Source organism: Eptesicus fuscus, chromosome 25 (genome assembly GCF_027574615.1).
Source record: "Eptesicus fuscus isolate TK198812 chromosome 25, DD_ASM_mEF_20220401, whole genome shotgun sequence".
NCBI classification, from domain to species: domain Eukaryota; kingdom Metazoa; phylum Chordata; class Mammalia; order Chiroptera; family Vespertilionidae; genus Eptesicus; species Eptesicus fuscus.
In genome coordinates, this window is record NC_072497.1 from 537,979 (window position 1) to 565,927 (window position 27,949).

Below are 27,949 nucleotides of genomic sequence, written 5' to 3' on the forward strand. Positions count from 1 at the left end.
CAGTAGGGGGTGTGCAGGAGGCAGCTGATTGATGTTTCTCTCTCATTGATGTTTCTAACTCTCTATCCCTCTCCCTTCCTCTCTGTAAAAGAATCAATAAAAAATATATTAAAAAAAAAAAAAAAGAATTGATGCGTCCGCAGACACTTAGGCAAGTCCCCCTAAGAGTGTTTGCAGAACAACGTAGAGTGTTATTGCGTTTCTACGGAGAGCAGCCTTGGTACCGGGTGGCTGAGTGACTGCTGAAGGTCACGGTCCCTCTCAGTGGGAACACTGGAATTAAATGGTTGTCAGCTCAGCCACAGCAAGCGCCACGGGACTCTCAGACCGCCCCAGCGTGTTACATCACTAACCACAGCTGCTGGCTTCCACAGCACATTCCCTGAAATCGGACCGATACAGGCATTAGCGTGGCCCCTGCGCATGGATGACACACAAATTCATGAAGCGTTAAAAAAAATAACGAAGATGCCAGGCCGGTGTGGCTCATTGGTCAGGCATTGACCTATGAACCAGGAGGTCAGGGTTCAACTCCCAGTCAGGGCACATGCCCCGGTTGTGGGCTCGAACCCCAGTAGGGGGTGTGCAGGAAGCAGCCGATCCATGATTCTTTCTCATCATGGATGTTTCTATCTCTCGCTCTCCCTCTCCCTTCTTCTCTGAAATCAATGAAGATGTATTAAAATACTAGAGGCCCGGTGCATGGATTTGTGCACCGGTGGGGTCCCTCAGCCTGGCCTGCACCTCTCAAAGTCTGGGGGATGTCAGAGAGCCAGTTTCAGCCCTATCCCCACAGGCCAGGCCGAGGGACCCCAGCAGTGCATGAATCCGGGCACCAGGCCTCTAGTAGGCATATAAGATCTTTGGTTAATCTCTTCCTGCCCTCCCCCACCCCCACTTCCCTCTAAGATTCATCAGTCTTTTCCATGTTTCCATGCCTGTGCATCGAGCGTCTGCCCTCTGGTGGTCAGTGCCCATCATAGCTACTGGCCGGTGGGCAGGTCGCTTAGGCTTATATATATATATACTAGAGGCCCAGTGCACAGATTCGTGCACCAGCGGGGTCCCTCAGCCTGGCCTGCATCCTCTCGCAATCTGGGACCTCTCGGGGGATGTCAGACTGCCGGTTTTGGCCACATACCCACAGGCCAGGCCCACGGGGAGCGGGCCTAAGCAGGCAGTCGGACACCTTTGGCACTGTCATGGAGGCGGGATAGGCTCCCACCACCGCCACTGTGCTCTCCAGCTGTGATCCCGGCTCAGGGCTTCTGGCTGAGCGGCGCTCCCCCTGTGGGAGCGCACTGACCACCAGGGGGCAGCTCCTGCATTGAGTGTCTGCCCCCTGGTGGTCACTGTGTGCATAGCAACCGGTCCTTCCACTGTTTGGTTGATTTGCATATTAGCCTTTTATTATATATGTCTAGAGGCCTGATGCACGAAGATTCGTGCCAGAATGGGCCTTCCTTCCCCTGGCTGCCGGCACCGCCTTTGCTCTGGCCCGGAGCCTCCTTTCTGCCTTCCCACGCTGCTCAGAGGCCCGGAGCGGCTGGGGGCGGGGCGGAACGCCTGCGTTGTCACCAGGCGATGACACAAGTGTCCCGCCCCACCCCCGGCTGCTCGATGCCTGCGTATGCAAATCAACCCTCCATCTTTGTTGGGTTAATTTGCATACTCACTCCTGATTGGCTGGTGGGCATCACAAAGGTACAGTCAATTAGCATGTTACCCTTTTATTAGGTAGATATATATCTATCTATAGAAAAGCCTGAGCGACCATCGCAACCTAAACAACTGAACGGACGACCAAACAGGCTGCGTGGAGTGACCAGGCCAGCAGGGGGGGCAGTGAGGGGCGACCAAATGACTGAACAGCAGGCTGTGTGGGGCGACCAGGCTGACAGGGGAGGTCAGTGAGGGGCGACTAGGCCAGCAGAGGGGGTCAGTGAGAGGGGTGACCAGGCTGGTGAAGGGGGGGCAGTAAGAGGCGACCAGACCAGCAGGGGGGGCAGTTAGGAGCAATCAGGTAGGCAGGCAGGTGAGCAGTTAGGAGCCAGTGGTCCAGGATTGTGAGAGGGATGTCTGACTCCCGGTTTAGGCCCGATCCTGGGGATATTTAAAAAAATATATTTTAAAAAATAAAAATCCTGGGGATCGGGCCTAAACCAGGAGTTGGACCTCTCCCAAGGGGTCCTGGATTGGAGAGGGTACAGGCTGGGCTGAGGGGACCCCCCTCCCCATGCACGAATTTTGTGCACCAGGGCTCTAGTATACATATACATATGGCTCTAAAATAAATAAGAGAACCATGATTACTTACATAACCTGTGAGCAACACTAAGTTGTTACCGTGTTTAAGTGAGAGGCAAAGTGTGTAATTTGTTGGGCTCATTAAAACCCAAGCAAATAAGTATAGAATATAACAGGTACATCTTGGGACAGCTTCTTCTGCGATTCGCCGACTCCCCTCCTTCCCAATGGCACTCGCCCCCCAGCCGCAGCCTTCTCTGAACTTCCGTTGGTGATCCTCTGTCCTGCGTCCCTGTCCCCTCCCCACGCTCGTCACAATCTGTAATTGCCTGCCCTGCAGTGTGTCTAATTCCCCCCATAAAAATTAGCTCCAGCAGCTGCGTCTGTCGGCCCCGGGTGCCTGCCCAGTACACTGAGCACGCAGGCCATGCGCAAAGTGACTGTTGGATGAATAAATGAATGTTAAACAGCCCGCCCGAGATCTCCAGCGAGCTGGAAAACGGTGAGCAGGGCGGAAACCCAAGGGTCCTGCCTTCAAAAACGAAATCTCACCCGGCCGGCGTGGCTCCGTGGTCGAGCGTCGACCTATGAACCAGGAGGTCACGGTTTGACTCCAGGTCAGGGCACAGGCCTGGGTTGTGGGCTCGAACCCCAGTAGGGGGCGTGCAGGCGGCAGCCGGTTCATGATTCTTTCTCATCATGGATGTTTCTCTCTCTCCCTCTCCCTTCCTCTCTGAAATCAATAAAAACATATTTAAAAGTGTAAAAAATAGTTGTTTGTGTGGCAATTACTCTCGGATGTGCTTTTGCAGCTACAAAACCCTTCACCAAGGCCTGTTGATGCTTCCACATTTAAAGCGAGTGGGGCCCTGACCCGTTTGGCTCAGTGGATAGAGCGTCAGCCTGTGGACTGAAGGGTCCCGGGTTCGATTCCGGTCAAGGGCATGTACCTTGGTTGCGGGCACATCCCCAGTAGGGGGTGTGCAGGAGGCAGCTGACCGATGTTTCTCTCTCATCGATGTTTCTAGCTCTCTATTCCTCTCCCTTCCTCTCTGTAAAAAATCAATAAAATATATTTAAAAGAGAGAGAGAGAGAGAGAGAGAGAGAGAGAGAGAGAGAGAGAAAGGGAATTCAGAGGCCAAATAAAGAGCAGAAATCAAAAATGAACATTGTCATCTGAGTGGAGTGACTGAATGAGTTGTCTCTCATATCGATGTAGCTGCTGGCTCCTCTCTTTCTTTTTATAACGGGGTCAACTGAGCTAAATCCAGAGCTGGGCCGAGTCTGTAAATCTCCCGTTCAGCGTTTCCATTACGGCGCGGTGATAAATCCCGCGGCGAGTCTTTAGGACGCCAGCCAAGTGCCAAGTTCGTGAGAGAGGAAAACGGACGCGTTCCATTTTCCGGCGGGCATCGCATCGGAGGCATCTTCCGAGATGGAAGGACAAAAGCAAGTACTGACGGGATATAACGTTCCATCCTGACAAAGGAAGGGTAGACGCGCTGGAGGTCTCCTTCAGGGCCTATTTCTGTATTTCCCTACCGCTGCCGACACATGTGGAAGTGCATTTTATTTTTTTAATTTTTAAAATAGATATTTTGATTTTTTACAGAGAGGAAGGGAGAGGGACAGAGAGTCAGAAACATCGATGAGAGAGAAACATCGATCAGCTGCCTCCTGCACACCTCCTACTGGGGATGTGCCTGCAACCAAGGTACATGCCTTTGACCGGAATCAAACCTGGGACCCTTCAGTCCCCCAGGCCGACGCTCTATCCACTGAGCACACCGATCAGGGCGAAGTGCAGACATTTTAATGTAGAGCTTTAAGAAAGGAAATTAACGGGCCGTCTTTTATTAGATTGTAATAACAAAATAGTCATGCATAAAATCATATCATGAAAACATCAACCGTTTCTAACACTGAGCTGCCCCAATAGAATTTCATAACCGCAAAGATAGCACCATGCTCCAGCCCTGGCCGGTGTGGCCCAGTGGATAGAGCGTCGGCCTGTGGACCAAAGGGTCCCGGGTTTGATTCTGGTCAAGGGCGCGTCCTTGGGTTGCAGGCTCCTCTCTGGCCCAGGTACGCAAGAGGCAAGCCGTCGATGTGTCTCTCTCCCATCGATGTTTCTCTCTGTCTCTCCCTCTCCCTTCCACTCTCCCTAAATCAATGGGAAAATATCCTCGGGTGAGGATTAAAAATAGATAAGTAAATAAATATAGCACAATGCCCCAAACCCAATTACTGACGGAAAAACACGCCAGTAAACAGGAAATGACAACTCACTACAGAACAGAGTGCGTGCGAGGATGTGTCCTGGGAACGCACCAGCTCCTGTTACAAAGGAAGGTTTTGTTTTCTTACAAAAGCGGGGCGCCGTTTCCTGTCTCCCTAAATGTCAGATCCGAGAGTGATGAGCCAGGAAAGATTTTTTTTTTGGTTCATTCTTGCCTGAGGATATTTATTTCTTTTTTAAAATATATTTTATTAATTTTTTACAGAGAGGAAGGGAGAGGGATAGTTAGAAACATCGATCAGCTGCCTCCTGCACGCCCCCTACTGGGGATGTGCCCACAACCAAGGTACATGCCCTTGACTGGAATCAGGATATTTTTTCCATTGATTTTTATTTATTTATTATTAAATATATTTTATTGATTTTTTACAGAGAGGAAGGGAGAGGGATAGAGAGTTAGAAACATCCACCAGCTGCCTCCTGCACACCCCCTATTGGGGATGTGTCCACAACCAAGGTACATGCCCCTGTCTGGAATCGAACCCGGGACCCTTCAGTTCACAGGCCGACGCTCTATCCACTGAGCCACACCCGATAGGGCTTGATCAACATTCTTGAGGCAATAGAAAATGAAGAATTGGGGGCTTCTACTTTTTTTTTTTCCTTAGAGGACGTTTATTTAAAGCTGGGGACAATGGACCAGGAAGGGCCCAGGACCACAGGAGAGGGACTCGGTGGGGAACCGAGCCAGGCCAGGCTGCTCCGGCCCAGTGAGAAGCCAGAGAAAGGGGCCCCCGGGGACAGGCTCGGGGTCAGTCCTGTGTGGCCGCGGGAGGGTGGGGTTACTGGCTGGGACCTCCGTTCTCCTCGTCAATTAGAGAAGATTTTAAGGCCAATGGGAATGAAATTCAAGAAAAGTGGGGTTTATTGAAGATTCACTCCAAGCCAGGAGTCAGCCAGACGAGAGACAGTGGCCCCGAACTCCTGGATTATATGGGTTTTTTCTCAGGGATTCTATTTTTTTTAAAGATTTTCTGATGCATCCATTGGTTGATTCTGATATGTGATCAAACCTGAAACCTTGGTGTATCGGGACAATGCCCCAACCGAGCTCCCTGGCTAGGGTATTGGTCGGGGTGTGTGTGTGTGTGTGTGTGTGTGTGTGTGTCTTCTACTTTAGAGTGGGGGTCAGAAAATGCCTTTGTTTGTTGTTCTCACCTAAGGATATTTTTCCATTGATATTTAAAATTTTTTTTAAAAAAATGTATCTTATTGATTTTTTACAGAGAGGGAGGGAGAGGGATAGAGTTAAGAAACATCGATGATAGAGAAACATCCATCAGCTGCCTCCTGCACACCCCCTACTGGGGATGTACCCGCAACCAAGGTACATGCCCTTGACCAGAATCGAACCTGGGACCCTTCAGTCCGTAGGCTAACGCTCTATCCACTGAGTCAAACAGGCTAGGGTCTGAGGACAGATTTAAAAGCTCTCATCTGCCTGGCCTGGCTCAGTGGTTGAGCGTCGACCTATGAAAACGGAGGTCAGGGTTCAATTCCTGGTCAGGGCACATGCCCGGGTTGCTTAATCCCCAGCAGATGCTTCTATCTCCCTCTCCCTCCCTTTCCCTCTAAAAATCAATAAAAAACATACTGAAAATAATAAAACCCTAATATGCAAATCGACTTAATGGCGGAAAGACCAGTCGCTATGATGCACACTGACCACCAGGGGGGCAGACACTCAATGTAGGAGCTGGGCTCACAGCTGGTAAATGCAGCAGTGGTGGCAGGGAGCGGGCCTAAGCCGGCAGGCAGATATCCCCTGAGGGGTCCCGGACTGTGAGAGGGCACAGGCTGGGCTGAGGGACAGCACCTCCCCCTGCCCCGCCCAGTGCACGAATGTGGTGCACCAGGCCTCTAGTATTGAAAATAAAGAAAAGCTCTCGAGGTGACTCTTACACGCAGCAAATCACATCTCCAATGTCAGAGCTTGTTAACTCGGATGGCTGGGCTCCACGCTGACATGCTTCCTCTTACCGGTGGGTGTGGGATGGGACGCCAGAATCGGCAGGACTAGACAGCTCCTCGGTGGAGCTGGAGGTGGACCGGCCATCCCAGGGGCAGCAACCTCCGAGAACTCGGGGTGGCCGAGCAAGCTCAGCAGGGGCTCCCTGCAACCAGGGCTGGTCCCCTGCACCGCCCACCTGCCTGTGGGGAGCCTGTCCTCACGGCGGGATCCTCAGCATCCCTTCCTCACACGCACAGCCCTGACGTGGCTCAGCCCATCCCTGGAGACAGGCAGGTCACCGGGCCAGCCCGAGGATGTACCCCCTGGAGTGGAGGGACAGAAAGGCAGGCTGCAGGACCCGCAGCTGAGAGGAGAGGAAACCGAGGGGGGTGCTCCCTCTCGGGGGAAGGGAGAAAGGAGACCTGAAAGGGGCACACGGGGGCTTGAAGGACTGATCGTGTTGTTGCTGAGAAAGGCGAGTGGGTACCGGGCTTTCATTGTCATCGGGCCTTGCATGCTGTATGTGTGATCCGTGTGCACATGTATGTATATATGTATGTTGAGTCCAGGAGGAAGATCATCAACACCTAAGGCTGGCGAGCCCCGAGGAATGATTCTGACCTCACTGGACGGGCCGACATTCCTGCCAGAGGCCTGGGCCCCGGGGCCTAACCGCGGCAGGGGACGCGGCCAAGGACACCCCCAGGGCACAAGCCCGTCTCTCCCTTCTCACGAGGCTCACTTCTGTCCCCTTTAACGCCCCACGTGCAAGCGGCCGCGACCCGCGAACGCACTGAAGACCAGACCATCACCCTGGGCCTACAATCACTGCCAGTGCCTCCTTCATCACTTCCATCCTTCCCAAGTTTTATTCCCAAAAGGGGGAGGGGATTAAAAGGTCCATGAAGAGCGATGATCATTCGGCTGGACGAACTATCGCGGCCGCTCCGACGGCACCACCCGCTTCCCTCCGTCGGGGAGGCCAGCGCCTCCCGTGGGCTGGGGCCGCGCACGCCGAGGGGCCGGTGAGACCGCGGCTTCGTCTCTACTTGTCCTTTTCTTTCTGTTCTTTCTCCTTCTTCTCCCGCTCGGCCTTGGCTTCCTCCTCCTCGTGCTTTTTGATCAGCTGCTCCACCTCCTTCTGCTTGAGGACTCTGATGAGCGTCTTCCCGTTCTCTCTCGTCAGCGTGGCGATCTCCACTAGAGCAAACACAGCGTTACGGCCGCACCCCACACCCCGGCAGCGAGCGAGGGGTCTCAGCCAGCCGCCCTCCACATCCTCACGCCTTCGCTCACACGCTCCCAGGATTTAGGCCCGATACACTTCACGGGCACTTTTATGGGACAAAACACCTCCAACCTCACAGCACCGTCATTGTCATTTTTACTGAAATGCCTTTCCCTACCCACCGCCACCTCCCGAGCGGCCGCACTGGCACCCTGGACACAGGACAGGTGCTGGCGCGAACCCGCCTCAGCTGGGGGCCGAGGGAACCCAGTTTCCTGCCGGAACCTCTGCAGGCCCAGCGGAGCCTCTGACCAGTAATTACACGGATTCCCACTGGCTTTTCAAATCCCTTTTCAAAACCATGGCGTGAAGCGCAGGCTCCCTGACTGTGGACACAAAAGCAGACTGACGTCAACAGAAGGAACTTCTGAGCCGGAGGACGGAGTGGAAAGGGGGGATGGGCGGAGTCCCCAGCAGAGGGCACAGGCATCCTCTGAGGGCAGGGGGACGAATCCTGAACTCACTCATCTGCTGGGTCACCGTTTTTGAAAAACATTACTGCGAAACACTGCCTTACACAGCGACATGACAAGCTACAGAAAGCATTTAAAACTGCAGACGTGGGCGTGACATACGAGATCAGTAGACTCAGAATAACAGATCCCACAATGCACACACGTTACGCCTACATATAAACATGTAACTACACACATGCTCATATGGACACACGAACACAGACACACCATCACGAAGTCAGTAAGACAATCACCGACGGGAAGCAGCACCGCCCGGTCTCCGGCTCTGGCCACGAGGACCCCAGGCCCACGGCCTCGCGCCTGGAATAGGTGTGAGGCCACCTGACCCACAGGCAGGCCCCCACGCTACGGGCCTGGCCAGGAGCCGCTCAGTCCCTCCCCCAGGGAAGCACCTTTCTCGGCCGAGAGCTTGCTGACGTCCATGGTCTTGTTGAGGACTTTGACGGCTAGCGCGAGTGCCGACTTGAGGGTCATCTCCCCTTCTTTGTAGTCCTGTTTCAGCATGGACACAGCCGCCTGGGGCACATGGACAGAGGGGATTCCCTTTCAGTCTGGCATTTTTTAGGAACAGGACCTGGGCAGGATGATGATGCCTGAACTGGGATTAGCATATAACCAACAGAAACACTGATGGCAGGGAGGGTAGCCATGGGGTGGGCAGGGGTGGGGGGTGCTGATGCTCTGTGGATGGTCCTTAACCTGGGGCTCAGACCTGCAAGGCCCAGGAAGAATTCAGGGAGGGGTCTGTGAAACAGGATGTGAAAAAAGCTGCGTCTCATTTTCACCACTTCTCACTGAAATTAGCATTTTGCCCTGGCTGGTGTGGTTCAGTGGACAGAGCATCAGCCTGTGGACTGAAGGGTCCCGGGTTCAATTCTGATCAAGGGCACATGCCCGGTTTGTGGGCTCAGTTCTCAGTGTGGGGCATGCAGGAGGCAGCCGATCCATGATTCTCTCTCATCATGGATGTTTCTATCTCTCTTTCCCTCTCCCTTCCTCTCTGAAATCAATAGAAATATATTTTTAAAAAAGTTTGTCATCATTCATCACCCAACACTATTACTTAGGCTGTGATGAAGAGTCCTTTCCGAGTGCAATATCAATACAGACGTCTGAGATCAATGAGGGCCACTCTGCTCAGATACATTTCTCAGTTAATCAGATTACTCACGCGGGAACATGCTGAGTTCCTTAAGAAGCACTCAACGCGATACAGAGGCACTTAGACTCTAAGGAACAGCCCGGCCGGTGTGGCTCAGTGGATAGAGCGTCGGCCTGTGGTCTGAAGGGTCCTGGGTTCAATTCCCGGTCAGGGCACATGCCCGGGTTGCAGGCTCGATCCCCAGTGGGGGGCGTGCAGGAGGCAGCCGATCCGTGATTCTCTCTCATCATGGATGTTTCTATCTCTCCCTCCCTCTCCCTTCCTCTCTGACATCAATAAAAACATCTTTAAAAAATTAGCATTTCCTTTCGTTACAAACGCAGGCAATAAACCCCAGTGGTCTAGCAGGACCTGTGGTTCCATTGCCAACAGCCATCACAGGCATAAGAACTCACGGCGCTGTTGTTCCCGATGCAGGTGGCTTTCCAGCCGCCGTAGTTGCCGCTCGGGTCGCTCTGGTAGAGCTGGAAGCCGTAGTGCTTGTCCCAGCCGATGTACAGCAGCGACACCCCAAAGGGACGCTTCCCTTTAACACAGAAAACGCAGGCACAGAGCGGCAATCAGACGTGGGTCACCATGGTTACCTGAGCTCCCTGGGAGGCTCAGCATCCCTAACGGCTTTGGGTTCTGGCCACAGACAAGCTCCATCCAAACGCCCACTTTTGTTCCCAGGACTGGGACGCAGCCCGGAGACGGACTAGACACAGGCCCCGTGCCGAATCCCATTATGATGCAGAGAGCAATGTGTTTCTAGATCTGCAACTGTTATTTTGGTCTCTCAATGGCCTATTAATACAACATGATAATCTGCGCCACGGAAGCCAGTTATTTCACGAAGCAGGGATGTATGGGAAGCATTCTACTTCCTCACTTAATTTTCAATTTCCTTTTACCACCTCACAACTGCCGTTACTCAGAAAATGTGTTCACTTTCTGGAGTAAAATGTGCCCCCAACTTCGTACCTCCAAACTGTGTGTAGGCCTGCTTGATGTCACACAGCGCCGTCACCAGCTGCTCACAGGGAATTGGCTCCTGGTACTGCAGCAAGTACCTGGGACGAGGAAAATGGCAGGTTACCTTTTCCCCTAAAACACATATACACTGAGTGGCCAGATGATGATGATCTCTGAACGCATAATAATCTGGCCACTCAGTGTACATCCTATAGAATAAAAGGCTCATATGCAAATTGTTCCCTCGACCAAGAGTTCAACCAGCAGGCAGGCTGGACTCCCCCCCGCCCCATGCACGAATTCATGCACCTGGCCTCTAATATATATACATATATATATATATATATATATATATATATATATATATATATATATATATATATGTGTGTGTGTGTATAAAAAAATAAATATACTGTATACACACTGAGTGGCCAGGTTATTATGCGTTCAGAGATCATCATCTGGCCACCCCGTGTACATTCTAAGCGAAGTGCCCTCTGAAAACAAGTCTGTGCCATGGGGACAATGGAGCAGTCACGGGTAATTTGAAAGGGGAGGCGGGCAGGGAATGCCAACATCCGAACGTTCCCGCGACAATAACATTTTACAAGTTTGTTTGTTTTTTAAACAATCATGTTCAGTGAACAGATGGTAGTGGCTTCCATCTTTGAGTTCTCCTTAGAAAGGCCAAGCTAACCTATGCGTCGTCGATCTCGCTCGTCACGACCGTACCTTTGCGCAATGAGCCTCAGCTCGTTCGTCAGCACGTTGGCGTCGGAAGTGATGCCCGCCACGCTGCACGCCATGTCCCTGGGGAGAAGGCACACGTCGATGTGTGAGCGGGAGACGTCTGAGAGCGTCCCTTACAACCTCACGGGCCACCTCCTCCGGGAAGGGACCAGCTGCTTCACACCACAGAAGCGTCTGACAGCTCTCGCCGTAGGATAACCCTGGTGCCAGGTGCCAGGTGCCAGGAGAGAAGCCCTGCCCCCTTCAGCTCGTCAACAGCCGCCTTCACCACCCCACACCGTGAACCGCTCGCAGGGCACCAACACCGGAAGTGAAGGGAATCCCGGGAGACTCAGGAAGGCCTTGCTGGACAGGAAGACTCGCCATGCTCTCGGGAAGTGAGTCTTCCACCTGCGAAGGCCCGGCTGGGGGTGCAGTGAGGGGCCAGGGCTCGGCTCAGACAGAGGGCTGCCCGGCTCCCCGCAGCCCACACCCGCTGTCCCTGAGCCTGGGCCGGCCGCAGGCTTCCCAGCAGGACCAGCAGCGACTGCGCAGGGGGACACCTCCCTGGGCGAGGGTATCACAGGCCCTGTAACCGCACTCACCCGCCCACCACTCGGGAAGGCTCTCACGGGCAGACCCAGCCCCCCGCCAGCTAGGCAGGCCTGCTCGCCCGACCACCCGAAACCACTGGGCTCACCTAACCTGCTCCCCGACCTCCAGGAGGTGGGAGTCAGGATAAGGCAACAGGATTCCCGAGCAGCCGTTCTGAGCAGTACTTTAGGGCCGGCTACATGCCCACACTGTGCTAGTGTGTTTCCTTCCCTTTATTCCATTTCATTAACCTGCCACCACCACTAGGCGGCGCTGAGGCCCAGAGAAGTTAAACGATGGCGGCAAAGCCACAGCTTGTATCAGCAGAGCGTGGACTTAACCCGAATCTGTTATCTTATCAACACAAAGCACTGTCTCTCCACTAAGTGTTGGCCCTGCACCTAAAAAGAATTACACAGCCCGGCCGGCGTGGCTCAGGGGCTGAGGGCCGACCAGGAGGTCAGGGTTTGATTCCTGGTCGGGGCACATGCCCGGGTTGTGGGCTTGATCCCCAGTGTGGGACAAAGAAAGAAAAGATGTCTTGCATTTGCCCGGCCAGTGTGGCTCAATGGTTGAGTGTCGACCTAGGAACCAGGAGGTCACGGTTCGATTCCTGGTGTGGGCATATGACCGGATTTTGGGCTCGATCCCCAGTGTGGGGGGCACAGGAGGCAGCCGATCCAGGATTCTCTCTCATCCATGGACGTTTCTATCTCCCTCTCCCTTCCTCTCTGAAATCAATAAAAATATATATTAAAAAAATTACACATGGTCCCAAGCCTCAAAGAGGTTTCAAATGAAATAAAACTCAAACACTTCCGCCAGTAAAAACACCATAACCTGTTCCCTTCCGTTTCACTGCCACCTGGAATGGCTCTCCCGAAGCAGGCGAGGTCCTACCCTGTGAGCAGTGAGCTCCTGAGACGCCCCCCCCCCCCCCCCGCCCCGCGCTCACGCACTCGTTGAGCTTATAAATCTTCTCGGAGAAGAAGACTTCGTCCAGGAGCTTGTGGATGTTACGCCGCTCGGCCGCAAGCAAGACACCGTCGTTGGCCAGAATCCCCAGACAGGTGCCGGCATGTCCGATGGCCTCCATGGCGTATTCCACTTGGTACAAGCGCCCTGCGGAACACAAGCGGTGAGACGCCAGGACGCCAGCGAATCCGAGAGTCCGCGGGGACACTCAGCCACGCACACGGGTCCCGCCTCCACGCTCCCGTGTGGCATGGAATCATCCCGGCGACCACAGTCACTCCAGAGCACAGAGGATGAGCAACGATAAAGAAGTGTCTAGATTCGCTCCCCCCGCCCATCCCTCCCACCCCGCCGCCTCCAAAGAAAAGTCAAACACTGGAAACATTGAGACGACTGAACAGGATCAGTTTACCTTCCGGGGAAAAGATCGTGGTCCGGGAGTCGTATCTCCGAGACTGCAAAGGAAGCACACGGTGAGTCCGGCGGGAGAGCAGCCCCCACAAGCCCGCAGGCCGCCGTGTGGCACGTCCTCCCCTCCCCCGTCCTCATCCACCATCCACGCCTGAGCTGCGTACCAGGGTGACAGCTTCCGGGCAGGTGTACGACTTACCATGTTTCCTGAACTTTACAGCTCCTGCGAAGAGAAAAAAGGGTCCTTATTAACATAAAACTCACCATTTATAAAAAGCATGTATGTGACTTTAAAAATGTTTTGTCGCCCTGACCGATGTGGCTCAGTGGATGGAACGTTGGCCTGTGGACTGAAGGGTCCTAGGTTCCCCAGTGGGGGGTGTGCAGGAGGCAGCTGATCGATGTTTCTCTCTCATCGATGTTTCTAACTCTCTCTCCCTCTCCCTTCCTCTCTGTGAAAAATCAATAAAATATATATTTTTTAAAAATCACTTAAAAAAAAAAGTTTTGTCGCCCTGGCCAGCTTTGCTCAGTGGATAGAGCATTGGGCCCTCAGACCGAAGGGTCCCGGGTTCGATTCCCGGTCAGGGCACATGACCGGGTTGTGGGCTCGATCCCCAGTAGGGGGCGTGCAGGAGGCAGCTGATCCATGATTCTCTCTCATCATTGATGTTTCTCTTTCTCCCCCCCCTCTTCCTTCCTCTCTGAAATCAATAAAGAAATATGTTTTTTTTAAAATGTTCTGTCCACTCCCCTCATTTGGCTTTTTTTTTTTAATCATGGTCAAGTCCAATCTCTCTTTTACTTTGCTGTTGATCCTCACCCGGGGATACTTTTTCCATTGATTTTTCATTTTTAGAGAGAGTAGAAAGGATGCGGGGAGACAGAGAGAGAGAAAAAGCGATGTGAGAGACACACATTGATGGGTTGCCTCCCAGGTGCCCTGACCAGGGCCGGGGACCAAGCCTGCAGCCCAGCTCCATGCCCTTGACCAGAATCGAACCCGGGACCCTATAGTCCCCGGGCTGACGCTCTGTCCACTGAGCCACACCGGCCAGGGCTCACCTGGCTGACTTCACGGGGCAACTACCAGGTGCGGCAGGCGCTGCGCCTGCGCGAGACGCTGGAGCCCCGGGAGGGGTCAGACCGTCCCTGTCCACAGGCGGGAGGTCAGGGGACACACAGCGCAACGTGGGGAAAGTACTTTTCCGGGAAAAAACACACCTAACAAACAAAAAACAACAACACAACACAGACAACGAGCCCACGTGAGACAGGGCAGAGGCGGCGTGAAGGCTGCGAACCCTCGGGTCCAAGAGGAGGAACCGGGCGGGGAAGGAGAGGGTCGGGCCCCGGCCGGTGTGGCTCAGTGGTTGGCGCGCCGTCCCGCACACCAAGGGGCGGCGGGTTCCACCCCCGGGTTTGGGCCCACGGACCGAGGCTTCTTTCCCACATCCATGCGTTTCTCTTTCCCTTTCTGTTTCCCTCTCCCCGCCCCTTCCTCTCTCCGAAATCAGTTTAAAAAAATAAAATAAAATAAAGAGGGTCAGGCTGGGGTCATCCTGGTGACCCTGATTCCTTCGGAGCACAAAGGGAATGAACAGTGATTTAAAAAAATAATAATAAAATAGCGTCTGGACTTTTTACCTCGCCCCGCGGGCGGGCGGCAAGCTCGGCGTCACCGCTAACGGGTCCGGCCAGAGCCACCCCGGGGCTCGGCGCGACTCGGGCGGAAACCGGACCTCGGACCCCGCCGCCCGTCTCCCCAAATGGGACACCACGCGTGGGGTCTGCAGGGCCCGCGCGCCCCGGCGGGCTGGGGCCTCCGGTTCTCCGGCTCCAGACGGCACGTGAGGGCGACCGCTCCCCCTGGCACCGACGGAGGGGGTCGCTTCCCCGCGCGGCTCTTCCCGGGACGGAAGCCACGCTCCTCGGTGCCGCCCACCTCGGCCCCAGCCGCGCGAGCCCGCTCCGCGCCGGGCTTACGGCGGCCGCCAGGGGCCAGCCCGTCGCCCAGGAGCGCCGCACAGTCATCGCGCGGCGGCTCCAGGCCGGACCCGCTCTGCCGCGGCGCCCACGACCCTCGCCCGCCCGCCCGCGGGGACGGCGGCCAAGCTTCCGGGGTGCCGGGAGACACGGACTCACCGGGGATAAGGCACTGGAGTTAAGGTCTACACGGAGGGTTTCACCCGCGGGAGAAAAGCACCAGCCTTGGCCCAGTGTCCGCTGCCAATATGGCCTCCGCGCGTGCGCAGAGCCGCCGGGGGCGGGGGCGAGGATGCGGAAGTCCTCCAGGGGCGGGGCCGAGGGCACGGTGTCCTTCAGGGGCGGGGCCAGAACGCGGAAGTTTTCCAGGGGCGGAGCCGAGGGTGCAAAAGGTCTATAGGGGCGGGGCCTAGAACGCGGATGTCCTTCAGGGGCGGGACAAGAACGGGAAGTCCTCCAGGGGCGGAGCCGAGGGTGCAAAAGGTCTCCAGGGGCGGGGCCTAGAACGCGGATGTCCTTCAGGGGCGGGACAAGAACGGGAAGTCCTCCAGGGGCGGAGCCGAGGGTGCAAAAGGTCTCCAGGGGCGGGGTTTAGAACGCGGAAGTCCTTCAGGGGCGGGGTTTAGAACGCGGAAGTCCTTCAGGGGCGGGACAAAAACGCGGAAGTCCTCCAGGGGCCGGGCCTAGAACGCGGAAGACCTTCATGGGCGGGGCGAAGGACAAGAAAGCCCTTCGGGGGCGGGGCCAACAACGCGGAAGTCTTCCAGCACAGGGGCTGCTGCGTTGTGGGAGCAGGGAGATGGGGTGCTGCGGCCCTGCGGGGTCCTCAGCCTGAGGAGGGGGCGACATCGGGAGGGGGAGCGCCCGAAAACCGCAGCGAAGGAGAACGTGGGGTCAACAGCTACTCCTGCTCTGCACCTTCTCGCTGTGCTCGCTGGCCCTTCAGCACTGCCAACTGGGACAGCACCCGCGGGACCCCCAAACCTCGCTTCCTGCTTCTAAGTCCCCCCGGCCCCCCCTGCCTTCCACCTCGTGCGTCAGACGGACTCCCCGCGCGCACCATTTCTCTTCTGTCCTGAAACTCAGTTTTCAGATGCGTTCACTCATCCATCTCTCCTGTCTGGGTTCCATCCCTATGTAAACTATTTACTATTCATGTTTTAAGTTATTTTTTTGGGGGGGGTGGGCAGGGGAGGCTAGAAGGCGGACCAGCTCTGGAAGAGACCTTGAGAGATTATCTGATTCGAAATATCATTCTGTGTGTTTCGTGGGCAGGGCGCAGGAGACCGACAGGAAAACATGACTGTTCATGTCCTGTTTCTTAGTTTAAAATATCATCATGAGATTGAAGACCTCGGTGGCTTCACGTGCATGGATCCGTTCCATCAATTCATTTTTAAAATATATATATTTTATTGATTTTTTACAGAGAGGAAGCGAGAGGGATAGAGAGTTAGAAACATCGATGAGAGAGAAACATCGAATCAGCTGCCTCCTGCACACCCCCCACTGGGGATGTGCCCGGAACCAAGGTACATGCCCTTGACCGGAATCGAACCTGGGACCCTTCAGTCCGCAGGCCGACGCTCTATCCACTGAGCCACACCGGTCAGGGCCCATCGACTCATTTTTAACTGTGCAGGAACATCCCTCGTCAACTTAGATTTGGTCCCATTGGGTTAACCACCCACGTCCGTGTGAGCTTTTACCCAGGTCACAGGGAGACCCCGGATTCGTAGGACTTGGCGGTGCCGAACCAGATTTCTTCCACAGCTTCCCGGCCCACGGCGAACATCTGCTGCAGGTGCTTCCACCCGGTCTTCGCCGTGATCATGAGGTACTCGGCGTTCTCCGGGTGCAGCCGGCAAGAGTGCGCAGCCATGACCAGCGACTGGCAGAAGCGCCCGCACACGAGCAGGAACAAGGCATCCCTCTCCGCGGGGGTCAGCGGGATGACGCTCTCAAACCCCGCGAGGACGTGGCCACCGACCCCCAGCGGGTCCCGGCTCTCAATCATCATGTACATGATGGCGATCGCCACTTCAAACACGTAGCAGCCATAGCTCATGTCCTCAAAGTCTAAGATCCCAGACACGCGAAAGACGGCATCCCCGGAGGCGGACTCGCTGGGCTCGACTAAAATGTTGTGGTCGTTAAGGTCCCCGTGATTGACACCTGCAAGGAGAAAAAAAGCAAGCGAGGCGACAACCATCCTTCAATACCCCAGTTCAGCCCTGACCGGTGTGGCTCAGTGGATAGAGCGTCGGCCTGCGGACTGAAGGGTCCCGGGTTCGATTCTGGTCAAGGGCATGTACCTTGGTTGCGGGCACATCCCCAGTAGGAGGTGTGCAGGAGGCAGCTGGTTGATGTTTCTCTCTCATCAATGTTTCTAACTCTCTCTCCCTCTCCCTTCCTCTCTGAAAAAAAAATCAATAAAATATATTTAATAAAAAATACCCCAGTTCATTCTCTTTCCATTTCCCCGTCTCAGGCATGGCCATTCGAATCATTTGATGAGCAGAGATTAAAAAAAAAAAAAAAAAAAAGTCAAGCCCTGCCCTGGCTGGTGTTGCTCAGTGGTTAGAGTGCCAGCCCGCGTACCAAAGGGTCATGGGTTCGATTCCCAGGGTCATGGGCATGTACCTGGGTTTCAGATTTGCTCCCCACGCCGTTGGGGCGAGTGCAGGAGACAACCCGTTGACGTGTGGCTCTCACATGTCTCTCTCTCTCTTTCCCCCTGCCTCCTTCCCTTCCACTCTCTCTGAAAATCAATGGAAAAAAGTATCCTCAAGTCCTAACCGGTGTGGCTCAGTGGATAGAGCGTCGGCCTGCAGACTGAAGGGTCCCGGGTTCGATGCCAGCCAAGAGCACATGCCTGGATTGCAGGCTCGATCCCCAGTAGGGGGACATGCAGGAGGCAGCTGATCCATGATTCTCTCTCATCATGGATGTTTCTATCTCTCTCTCTCTCTCTCTCTCCCTCTCCCTTCCTCTCTGAAATCAATAAGGAAATATATTTTTTAAAAGTTAAAAAAAATATATCCTCAGATGAGGGTTTAAAAATAATAAATAAATAAGCCAAACCGTGTTTTTCTTGAAGCAAAGTAATTTCCTCCGAAGAGGACAAAAGCAGTTCATTCTGGTGCTGTCTCTGCTTTTGCTTCTCATCCATCCAAAGCCCGCAGATGGAGAACGAAGTTGCTGCAAACGCTTAACGTTCACGAACCGGAAGAGAAAAGGGAGAAGGACAACGGCCCCAGCCAGACACGTTCAAAAACATACACGCCTTCAGACTATAGGCAGCGGAGGGTCCCAGGGTGGGCCAGCTGTGTTCTGTATTTTTTGTTTTTTAATATTTTTTTTATTGATGTCAGAGAGGAAGGGACAGGGAGAGAGAGAGAGAAACATCCGTGGTGAGAGAGGATCATGGATCGGCTGCCTCCTGCACGCCCCCCACTGGGGATCGAGCCCGCAACCAGGGCATGTGCCCTCGGCCGGAATCGAACCCAGGACCCTTCAGTCCGCAGGCCAACACTCTACCCATTGAGCCAAACCAGCTAGGGCACCAGCTGTGTTCTTTATTTTAACCTCGGATTCCCAAGAAATTTGTTCTGACGACAATTCAGTAAAGCTACATTGTAACTCCAGGCTTTTCCTGATGATCTGAAATCTGACAATTATTTATAATATATTTTTATTGACTTCAGAGAGGAAGGGAGAGGGAGAGGGTGAGAGAGATAGAAACACCAATGATGAGAATCAGTGATCGGCTGCCTCCTGCACGCCCCCTTCTGGGGACGGAGCCCACAACCCCGGCATGTGCCCTGACCGGGAATCAAACCGTGACCTCCTGGTTCATAGGTCAACGCTCAACCACGGAGCCATGCCGGCCGGCCGGGCTGAAATTTGACAACTTAAATGTCAAGACGAAATACTCACACTCTCGGAAATGACTTAACTTGGCCGTGACTTCGTCCTTGAACAGCCGGATGACCTGTCCCACCAGCTCCCGATTCCGATCCTGGCCCAAGGCGTCCAGGTATTTCTCCAGGAGAGGGACGTTCCTCAGGTTCCAGATGAAGTTCTCCCGGCGGAGACACCGTAACTTCGGGTGATGGAACTCCTACACCGAAAGCAACCAACGCTTAGACCGTCGCAGCCAGAGCAGCCACGACGGGACGGAGAGATCTGTGATGGGAGACCGCGCCCCGCCCGGGGCAGGCCTGGGGACCGCCCTCAGGGACAGGGCTGGCGTTCTGTCACGGGCGCTGACTCGCCCAGGGACGCACAGCCACGAACGCACTTCATGTAGCTCAGGCTCACAGTCCTCAGAGCCAGCACATCCCCGTCTCGCTTTATCTCTTACTTGTGTGATTCCCTTTTTTTAAAAAAAAAATATTTTTTTATTGATTTCAGAGAGGAAGGGAGAGAGAGAAAGATCCATGAGGAGAGAGAATCACTGATTGGCTGCCTCCTGCACATCCCCCACTGGGGGGATCGAGCCCACAACCCGGGCATGTGCCCTTGCCCGGAATCGAACCCGGGACCCTTCAGTCCACAGGCCGATGCTCTATCCACTGGGCCACACCAGCCAGGGCTGTGTGATTCCCCTTTTAAAGTGTGCATCTGGCCCTGGCTGGTGTTGCTCAGTGGATAGAGCGCCGGCCTTTGGACTGAAGGGTCCCGGGTTCGATTCCAGACAAGGGCACCTGCCTGGGTTGCGGGCTCTATTCCCAGTAGGGGGTGTGCAGGAGGCAGCCGATCCATAATTCTCCCTCATCGTGGATGTTTCTCTCTCTCCCTCTCCCTTCCTCTCTGAAGTCAACAAAAATATATTTTTTAAAAAAGAATCTCTTTGGTATTAGTATATGAAAAAAACAAAAATAATAATATAAAAGCACGCCCAGACAAATAAAAAATGCTCACACACATGCCGAAACCAGTTCGGCTCAGTGGATAGAGCGTCGGCCTGCGGACTGAAAGGTCCCAGGTTCGATTCCGGTCAAGGGCATGTACCTTGGCTGTGGGCACATCCCCAGTGGGGGGCGTGCAGGAGGCAGCTGGTCGATGTTTCTCTCTTAAGATGTTTCTAGCTCTCTATCCCTCTCCCTTCCTCTCTGTAAAAAATCAATAAAATATATTTTTTAAAAAATGCTCACACACAAAACAACACCCCAAGCCTTACCTCCAGCGTCTTATCCAACGTGGCAGCCAGCCTCCCGATCTCATACAGCAGCGGGGGGCCGACGGGGACCTCGGCCACGGGCCGCCCCGGGAGGAAGGTCAGCAGCCTCACCACGTGGCTCTTGGTTCGGGAACCACTGTCTGGACGGAAGGAAGGATACGTCCTGTCAAGTCGTCTCAGAAAAATCAGAGGCTCTCCCGCCTTGGTCATGATCATTGCCAAGAACAGAACTCGCAGAACGAGAGAGAAAAGAAATGTGCTAACATCAAACAATCAGCAGGATTCCCTGAGGCAGGGCTGAGAGGACGAAGTTAGGGCACCAGCTGTGTTCTTTATTTTAACCTCGGAACAGCCCGGCCGGCGTGGCTCAGCGGTGGAGCATCGACATATAAACCAGGAGGTCAGGGTTCGATTCCCAGTCAGGGCACAGGCCCGGGTTGCGGGCTCCATCCCCAGTGCGGGGCGTGCAGGAGGCAGCCGATCCAGGATTCTCTCTCATCATGGGTGTTTCTGTCTCTCTCTCCTTCTCCCTTCCTCTCTGAAATCAATGAAAAATATATTAGCCCTAACCGGTGTGGCTCAGTGGACAGAGCGTCGGCCTGCGGACTGAAGGGTCCCAGGTTCGATTCCGGTCAAGGGCATGTGCCTTGGTTGCGGGCACATCCCCAGTGGGGGGTGTGCAGGAGGCAGCTGATGGATGTTTCTCTCTCATCGATGTTTCTAACTCTCTATCCCTCTCCCTTCCTCTCTGTAAAACAATCAATAAAATATATATATTTTTAAAAATAGAACAGATGAACCTCAGAACATGGGAATCAGCCATTTATATCCCAACAAAAGGACAGCCCCAACTCTGCCGCCCCCCCCCTCCTCCCCCCCCCCCGACCCCCCCCCACACCCATGACCTGCTCTGGCAAACGAACGCCGGGAAACACCTTTTTGTAAGGCTACCACCGAGGAAGGTGTGACGTAAGGGAATGACTGTCCCGGAATCACAGGTTCTGCCGGAGCCGACCGAGGGCCAGGCTGATGGCAACCCGGGACGATCGCTAGCCCGCAGGGACGGTAAAGGCGCCCCGGTCCGGAGCCAAGCACAGTGAGACGGGATGGGAGGACGATTAGGAGAGAAACAGACAGGCAACCTTTCCAAGCTGCAAAAACTCCTGGGCCCCGGCCGGCGTGGCTCGGTGATTGAGCGTCGACCTAGGAACCGGGAGGTCACGGGTTCGATTCCCGGTCAAGGGCGCATGCCTGGGTTGTGGGCTCGATCTCCAGGGTGGGCCGTGCAGGAGGCAGCCGATCCATGATTCTCTCTCATCATGGATGCTTCTGTCTCTCTCTCTCCCTCCCCCTTTCTCTGAAATCAATACAAATATTTTTTTTTTAAATTAAAAATATATATCATTTACTCATGACATCCTAGGACTGGCAAAGCGGAGAACAGGGTAGGAAGAAATGTGTTCACAACTCCATTAGGACGCTAGGACGCTGGCCACGTTGGATCCCCGTGGGCAAGTCTGACCATGAACGAGCTCCCTGACACGTCCCTAAACCTGTGACTTTTAAAAAAAATATTTTACTGATTTTTTACAGAGAGGAAGGGCGAGGGATAGCGAGTTAGAAACATCGATGAGAGAGAAACATCCATCAGCTGCCTTCTGCACACCTCCAACTGGGGATGTGCCCACAGCCAAGGTCCATGCCCTTGACCGGAATTGAACCTGGGACCCTTGAGTCCGCAGGCCGACGCTCTATCCACTGAGCCAAACCGGTCAGGGCCAAGTTTTTTTCTTTATTATTAACTAGAGGCCCGGTGTACGAAATTCGTGCACTCGAGGAGGGGGGGGTTTCCCTCAGCCTGGCCTGCGCCCTCTCGCAGTTTGGGAGCTCTCAGGGGATGTCCAACTGCCGTGGACGTGGGAGAGGCTCCTGCCACGGCTGCTGTGCTCGCCAGCCGTGAGCCCGGCCCAGGGCTTCTGGCTGAGTGGCGCTCCCCCTGTGGGAATGCACTGACCACCAGGGGGCAGCTCCTGAGTGCGCGTCATAGCCACTGCTCATTCTGCGGTTCGGTCGATTTACATATTAGCCTTTTATTATACACTGAGTGGCCAGATGATGATGATCTCTGAACGCATAATAATCTGGCCACTCAGTGTGTGTGTGTGTGTGTGTGTGTGTGTGTGTATTTGTATTTTAGAGGCCCTGTGCATGAATTCGTGCATGGGTGGGGTCCGGCCAGCCCGGCCAGGGGGAGGGGACGTGGGCGGTTGGCCGGCCTGCCTGCTGGTCGAACTCCTGATGGAGGGGACCATTTGCATATTAGCCTTTTATTATATAGGCTATACACTGAGTGGCCAGGTGATTATGCGTTCAGAGATCATCATCATCTGGCCACTCAGTGTGTATTTTTATTGATTTCAGAGAGGAAGGGAGAGGGAGAGGGAGAGAGAGAGAGAGAAACATCAATGATGAGAGAGAGTCATGGATCGGCTGCCTCCTGCACGCCCCACAACTGGGGATGGAGCCTACAACCTGAGTGTGTGCCCTTGACTGGGAATTGAACCCTGACCTCCTGGTTCACAGGTCGACATTCAACCACTGAGCCACGCCGGCTGGGCCGCCGAGCCTGTTCTTGATATTTCCACTTGGAACCAAAACCCACCCCTGTGCATGGACTGGCGGCGCCCGGCGCGTTGGGGGTCCCTTACCCACGGACACGAGCGAGGTGACGCCGCCGCCTTTGGCGCGACACACAGAGGCCGTGGGGAACCCGGCCTCGTGCAGGAACATGGCGACGTGGCTCTGCACCTCGATGAGGTCGGGGGTCTTGCTGGACTCGGTGTTGCTGATTTTGAGGACGTACTCCGCCGGGCCGCCCGCAGCGTCTCCCGTCCCTGACACGCGCACGCGGAAGTTCTGGTCGTCGTAGCTCGGGAGCGGCTGGACCTCGGCCACCTGGAACCCGAACTCGGACTCCACGAGGGCACAGGCCTGCGCCTCGCTGAAGGCGGGTTTGGCCAAGGCCTGCGACCGCTGGTCATCTCCACTCGACATCATGTCGGGGGGACAGAGCCTAGAGAGGGGAGTTAGAAACGTAACGGACATATTTACTGATTTATTTTACAACATATATGTTTATTGATGTCAGAGAGGAAGAGAGAGGAGGAGAGAGAGAAACATCCATGATGAGAGAGAATCATGGATCGGCTGCCTCCTGCATGCCCCCCACTGGGGATCCAGCCTGCAACCCTGGGCATGGGCCCTTGACTTGAATCGAACCCGGGACCCTTTGGTCCTCAGGCCGATGCTCTATCCACTGAGCCACACCAGCTAGGGCCATTTTTAGCTTTATGTTGCTCGGTCCATCAAGTTTCTGGAACCTCTCCCTTCCTTGCTGTTTTTTTTTTTTTTTTAATATATTTCGTTATTGATTTCAGAGAGGAAGGGAGAAGGAGAGAGAGACAGAACATCAATGATGAGAGAGAATCACTGATCAGCTGCCTCCTGCACGCCCCCCACTGGGGATCGAGTCCGCAACCCGGGCATGTGCCCTTGGCCGGGAATCAAACCTGGGACCCTTCAGTCCACAGGCTGACGCTCTATCCATTGAGCCAAGCCGGCCAGGGCTAGCTGTTTTTAAAAATATATATATATTTCTTTATTGATTTCAGAGAGGAGAGGGAGAGAAATAGAAACATCAATGATGAGAGCATCATGGATCGGCTGCCTCCTGCATGCCCCCTACCTGGGATCCAGCCTGCAACCCTGGGCATGGGCCCTTGACTGGAATCGAACCCGGGACCCTTTGGTCCACAGGCCGACACTCTATCCACTGAGCCACACCAGCCAGGGCTAAAAAAATATTTTTAAAAAGAAAAGTATAAACCTCACTGCCACTCCCCCTCCACAGCCACCTTCCCTGATCCTCCGATCCGAAGTGATTTCTCTGCCTCCAAGCTCACACGCCCCGAGGCCCAGACCTTTTCCCCTGCCTGTTCCTGCCGTCCCATTCTTGCCAACCACGCCTCATGTTGACTCTCTGACCAGACCCTTTCCTTTCAGGAGCAAAGTTAAGTCGATCTGATTTCGTGACAAAGCCTGAATGGGGTTTCAAACCCATTTTTGCGCCTGAAAACTTCTGGGAACCAGGATATCCCGTCACACCAAATTTGGGCTTAAGACTTGACATGGAGCCCTAACCGGTGTGGCTCAGTGGACAGAGCGTCGGCCTGCAGATTGAAGGGTCCCGGGTTCTATTCCGGTCAAGGGCATGTACCTTGGTTGCGGGCATATCCCCAGTGGGGGGGTGTGCAGGAGGCAGCTGATGGATGTTTCTCTCTCATCGATGTTTCTAACTCTCTAGCCCTCTCCCTTCCCCTCTGTAAATAATCAATAAAATATATTAAAAAAAAAAAAGACTTGACATGGAATTTTAACATTATTCCTCCTGGGGATTTACACACTGATGTAAGCCAATATTCAGAATGTAATGTGTAACACGTTACAAAGTCCAGGGTTTTATTCTTAACTCTTTAACTAAAGAGTTCAAGCTTTAACTAAAGCTTTAAAGTTTTAAGGGACAAACATTCTTTCAAGTGTTAAGGATGTCAGAAGAATTCTGAATTGTGTTATGAATGATGAGTCCCTAGAGTTGGAAAGAATCTTAGAGGCAACTGGTGAAGGCCAATCTCCCTCCCTCTACAAAATCCTCCTATATAATAAAAGCCTAATATGCTAAGTGTCCAGTCATCCATTCAACCAATCAAAGTGTAATATGCTAATGATATGCTAAGGCTGCTCAACCGCTCGCTATGACATGCATTGACCACCAGGGGGAAGATGCTTCTTCTGGTAGGTTAGCTTGCTGCTGAGGTCCGGCTGATTGGGACTGAGTGAGACAGGCTGGACACGCCCTGGAGCCCTCCTGCGTCCCTCCCCAGCCCCGATCGTGCACCAGTGGGGGTCCCTCGGCCGGGCCTGTGCCATCTTGCAATCCGGGACCCCTCGGGGAATGTCGGAGAGCCGATTTTGGCCCAATCCCGCAGGCCAAGCCATGGGACCCCACTGGTGCACAAATTCGTGCACCGGGCCTCTAGTGCTCCTATACCATCCTTGAATGGGGCTTGTTAAGCTTCTGCTCTAACAGTCCTATTTTCTAAACGAGTGTAAAGCAATGCTGGCCGCTCTAGCCATCAAAAGACAGCCTGGTGCCTGGTTCAGTGGCTCACGCCAGGCCCATCAACCAGGAGGTCATTGCTCGATTCCCAGTCAGGGCACATGCCAGGGTTTCAGGCTCGATCCCCAGTAGGGGGCGTGCAGGAGCCGTCCAATCGCTGATTTTCTCTCTCATCATTGATGTTGCTATTTCTCTATCTCCCTTCCTCTCTGAAATCAATAAAAACATATTTTAAAAAAAAGAATTATTAGAGCATTCAAAATAAAAAGACAGCCTGGTATAATAAAAGTTGGTCATGCCCTAACCGGTGTGGCTCAGTGGATAGAGCGTCAGCCTGCGGACTCAAGGGTCCCGGGTTCGATTCCGGTCAAGGGCATGTATCTTGGTTGCGGGCACATCCCTAGTCGGGGGTGTGCAGGAGGCAGCTGATGGATGTTTCTCTGCCATTGATGTTTCTAACTCTCTATCCCTCTCCCTTCCTCTCTGTAAAAAGTCAATAAAATATATATTTTTAAAAAGTTGTGCTGGTTAAGTGTATTTTATCACAATGGGGAAAAAATGGAGCAAAAAATGTTGTTACACTGGGAGAAATAAAACGTAATTTAGTCCCTGCTTTGCTACCTCGTCTCTTACGGGGAGTTGGACTCGATCATCCCTTGTAGCTCTACCATTCATTCTATGCTTCTAAAGTGCTTTCTTTTTTAAAATTTATTTAATTAAAATTTTTTTTAGTGTTTCTTTTTAAAAAAAATATATTTTATTGATTTTTTTACACAGAGGAAGGGAGAGGGAGAGAGAGCTAGAAACATCGATGAGAGAGAAACATCGATCAGCTGCCTCCTGCACACCCCCTACTGGGGATGTGCCTGCAACCAAGGTACAGGCCCCTGACCGGAATCGAACCCGGGACCCTTCAGTCCGCAGGTCGACACTCTATCCACTGAGCAACACCGGTCAGGGCAAAGTGCTTTCTTTTTAAACTTAAATTTGCTTTTTTTTTTTTGTATACAAGGACCCCAAACTATGGAACTAACGGCCCAGATCAAGTCAGTTCCGGAAAGTAAATAAATCCAAAGACAGGTGTTTAACCAAACGTCTCCTGAGTGTGTGGAGGAGGCGAAGAAGGGACTCCAATCCCACAGGCAGCTGGTCTGCGTCCCCTGCCAACGGGGTGGGGTTTACTCAGGCCCGCCCCCCTCTCCCCCGAGAAAGGGCCAGCGCCAGGCCTCCTGCCAGAACCTCACCACCTTTGTCCTGCACCCAGGGGGCCGGACCTTCAACTCCACACACTGTGCAGGCCACGCCATCACACCCTTTCCGCCCCTTCGCTCCCCACGATACAAAGTCCAGGAAGTTCTACCTTGGCACCTGCTCCAAAGCGGGCCTCCTGCTCCTGCCACTCCTCCCAGGAGGAGAGCAGGAATTACACAGGCAGGTGCCTGCACCCCACACCTGGCCCAGGTGGAACCGAGGAAAGAAGGGGTGCCTTCCCGCCAGAGGCTCCCGGAGCCCGGCCAGGCGGGGCTCAGGGGTTGAGCGCTGACCTAGGAACCAGGAGGTCAGGGTTTGATTCCAGGTCAGGGCACATGCCCGGATTGTGGGCTTGATCCCCAGTGGGGGGCGTGCAGGAGGCAGCCGATCCATGATTCTCTCTTCATGGGTGTTTCTCTTTCTCTCCCTCTCCCTTCCTCTCTGAAATCAATAAAAAATACATTAAAAAAAAGTAAAAAACTGCCCTGACCGGTGTAGCTCAGTGGATAGAGCGTCGTGCTGCGGATTCGATTCCGGTCAAGGGCATGGACCTTGGTTGCGGGCACATCCCCAGTAGGAGGTGTGCAGGAGGCAGCTGATGGATGTTTCTCTCTCATTGATGTTTCTAACTCTCTCTCCCTCTCCCTTCCTCTCAGTAAGAAATCAATAAAATATATATTTTTTAAAAGTAAAAAAAAAAACCAAAAAAACGGAGGCTCCCCGGCCTTTACCCCAAAGGGGGTCGGGGCGCAGGAAGGCAGGGGAAGTCGAGTCTGGTTTTCAAGGACAGCGATGCACTGCTGGGCGCTCCGAGGGGCTCCCGCTGGGCTGGGGAGTGGGGCGCAGCGGGCTGCAGGGTGCTGGGGACCCAAGACGCAGGGGGCACCCGGGTCGGTTCACAGCGCTTAGGGTGCCAGGTCCAGCGGACCGCACCCCCGTGGGGGTCTCCACGCTCCAGCTCTGGGGTCATGCACCGGCGGCCTCTGAGCCCGAGGCACCGACCCCCAGCCCGCGGGGAGCCTCTCTGCTCTTGGGGCGGCCCCCCTTCCACCGCTCCCCCGCCCGCCCGCCCGCTCACCCTGCACGACCCGCGGTCCGAGGCGGTGTCCGCTGCCCAGCAGCCCGGGCTGAGGGCTGACGCTCAGGCTGCGAGGTCTCGCGCGGTCAGGTCTCGCGCGGGGCGGCAGTCACTGACCTGCAGCACCTCGGCCCGCCCCAGCTCCGAGCCTGCGACCCCTGACTTCTGATTGGCTCCTTGAGAGAA

General features: G+C 54.2%; 2 protein-coding genes and 1 non-coding gene across 3 annotated transcripts; 1 reads left to right on the plus strand and 2 right to left on the minus strand.

Moving 5' to 3' along the window:
- Positions 1–358: 358 nt before the first annotated feature.
- On the plus strand, positions 359–462 carry LOC114229934 (U6 spliceosomal RNA). The gene has a single exon (XR_003615806.2). It is a non-coding gene; the product is annotated as a U6 spliceosomal RNA (small nuclear RNA).
- A 6,882-nt stretch (positions 463–7,344) lies between these two features.
- On the minus strand, positions 7,345–15,340 carry PSMA4 (proteasome 20S subunit alpha 4). Its single transcript, XM_054713399.1, has 9 exons — positions 15,233–15,340; positions 13,287–13,310; positions 13,089–13,131; positions 12,661–12,823; positions 11,111–11,188; positions 10,388–10,476; positions 9,820–9,950; positions 8,655–8,778; positions 7,345–7,698 (listed from the first exon to the last, which is right to left on the minus strand). Exons 2-9 carry the CDS (start codon positions 13,287–13,289, stop codon positions 7,544–7,546), a joined length of 786 nt encoding a protein of 261 aa, XP_054569374.1. The 5' UTR covers positions 13,290–13,310; positions 15,233–15,340; the 3' UTR covers positions 7,345–7,543.
- A 1,226-nt stretch (positions 15,341–16,566) lies between these two features.
- On the minus strand, positions 16,567–27,816 carry HYKK (hydroxylysine kinase). The gene is made up of 5 exons (XM_054713287.1): positions 27,764–27,816; positions 22,967–23,331; positions 20,259–20,398; positions 19,013–19,196; positions 16,567–17,248 (listed from the first exon to the last, which is right to left on the minus strand). Exons 2-5 carry the CDS (start codon positions 23,313–23,315, stop codon positions 16,788–16,790), a joined length of 1,134 nt encoding a protein of 377 aa, XP_054569262.1. The 5' UTR covers positions 23,316–23,331; positions 27,764–27,816; the 3' UTR covers positions 16,567–16,787.
- Between the last annotated feature and the right edge of the window lie 133 nt (positions 27,817–27,949).

Coding starts and splice junctions, on each gene's coding strand:
- PSMA4 (XM_054713399.1), bottom strand. Junction 12,824..13,088: donor CACGATCTTTTCCCCGGAAG/GTAAACTGATCC, acceptor TGTGTTCCGCAG/GGCGCTTGTACCAAGTGGAA. Junction 8,779..9,819: donor GCATCGGGAACAACAGCGCC/GTGAGTTCTTAT, acceptor CATGTGCCCCAG/GCGGCTGTGTCCATGCTGAA.
- HYKK (XM_054713287.1), bottom strand. CDS start 23,315: ATGATGTCGAGTGGAGATGACCAGCGGTCGCAGGCCTTGGCCAAACCC. Junction 19,197..20,258: donor CGTTGGATAAGACGCTGGAG/GTAAGGCTTGGG, acceptor CTTTCGGTGTAG/GAGTTCCATCACCCGAAGTT. Junction 17,249..19,012: donor GTTAAGTCATTTCCGAGAGT/GTGAGTATTTCG, acceptor TTCTCCTTGCAG/GTGTCAATCACGGGGACCTT.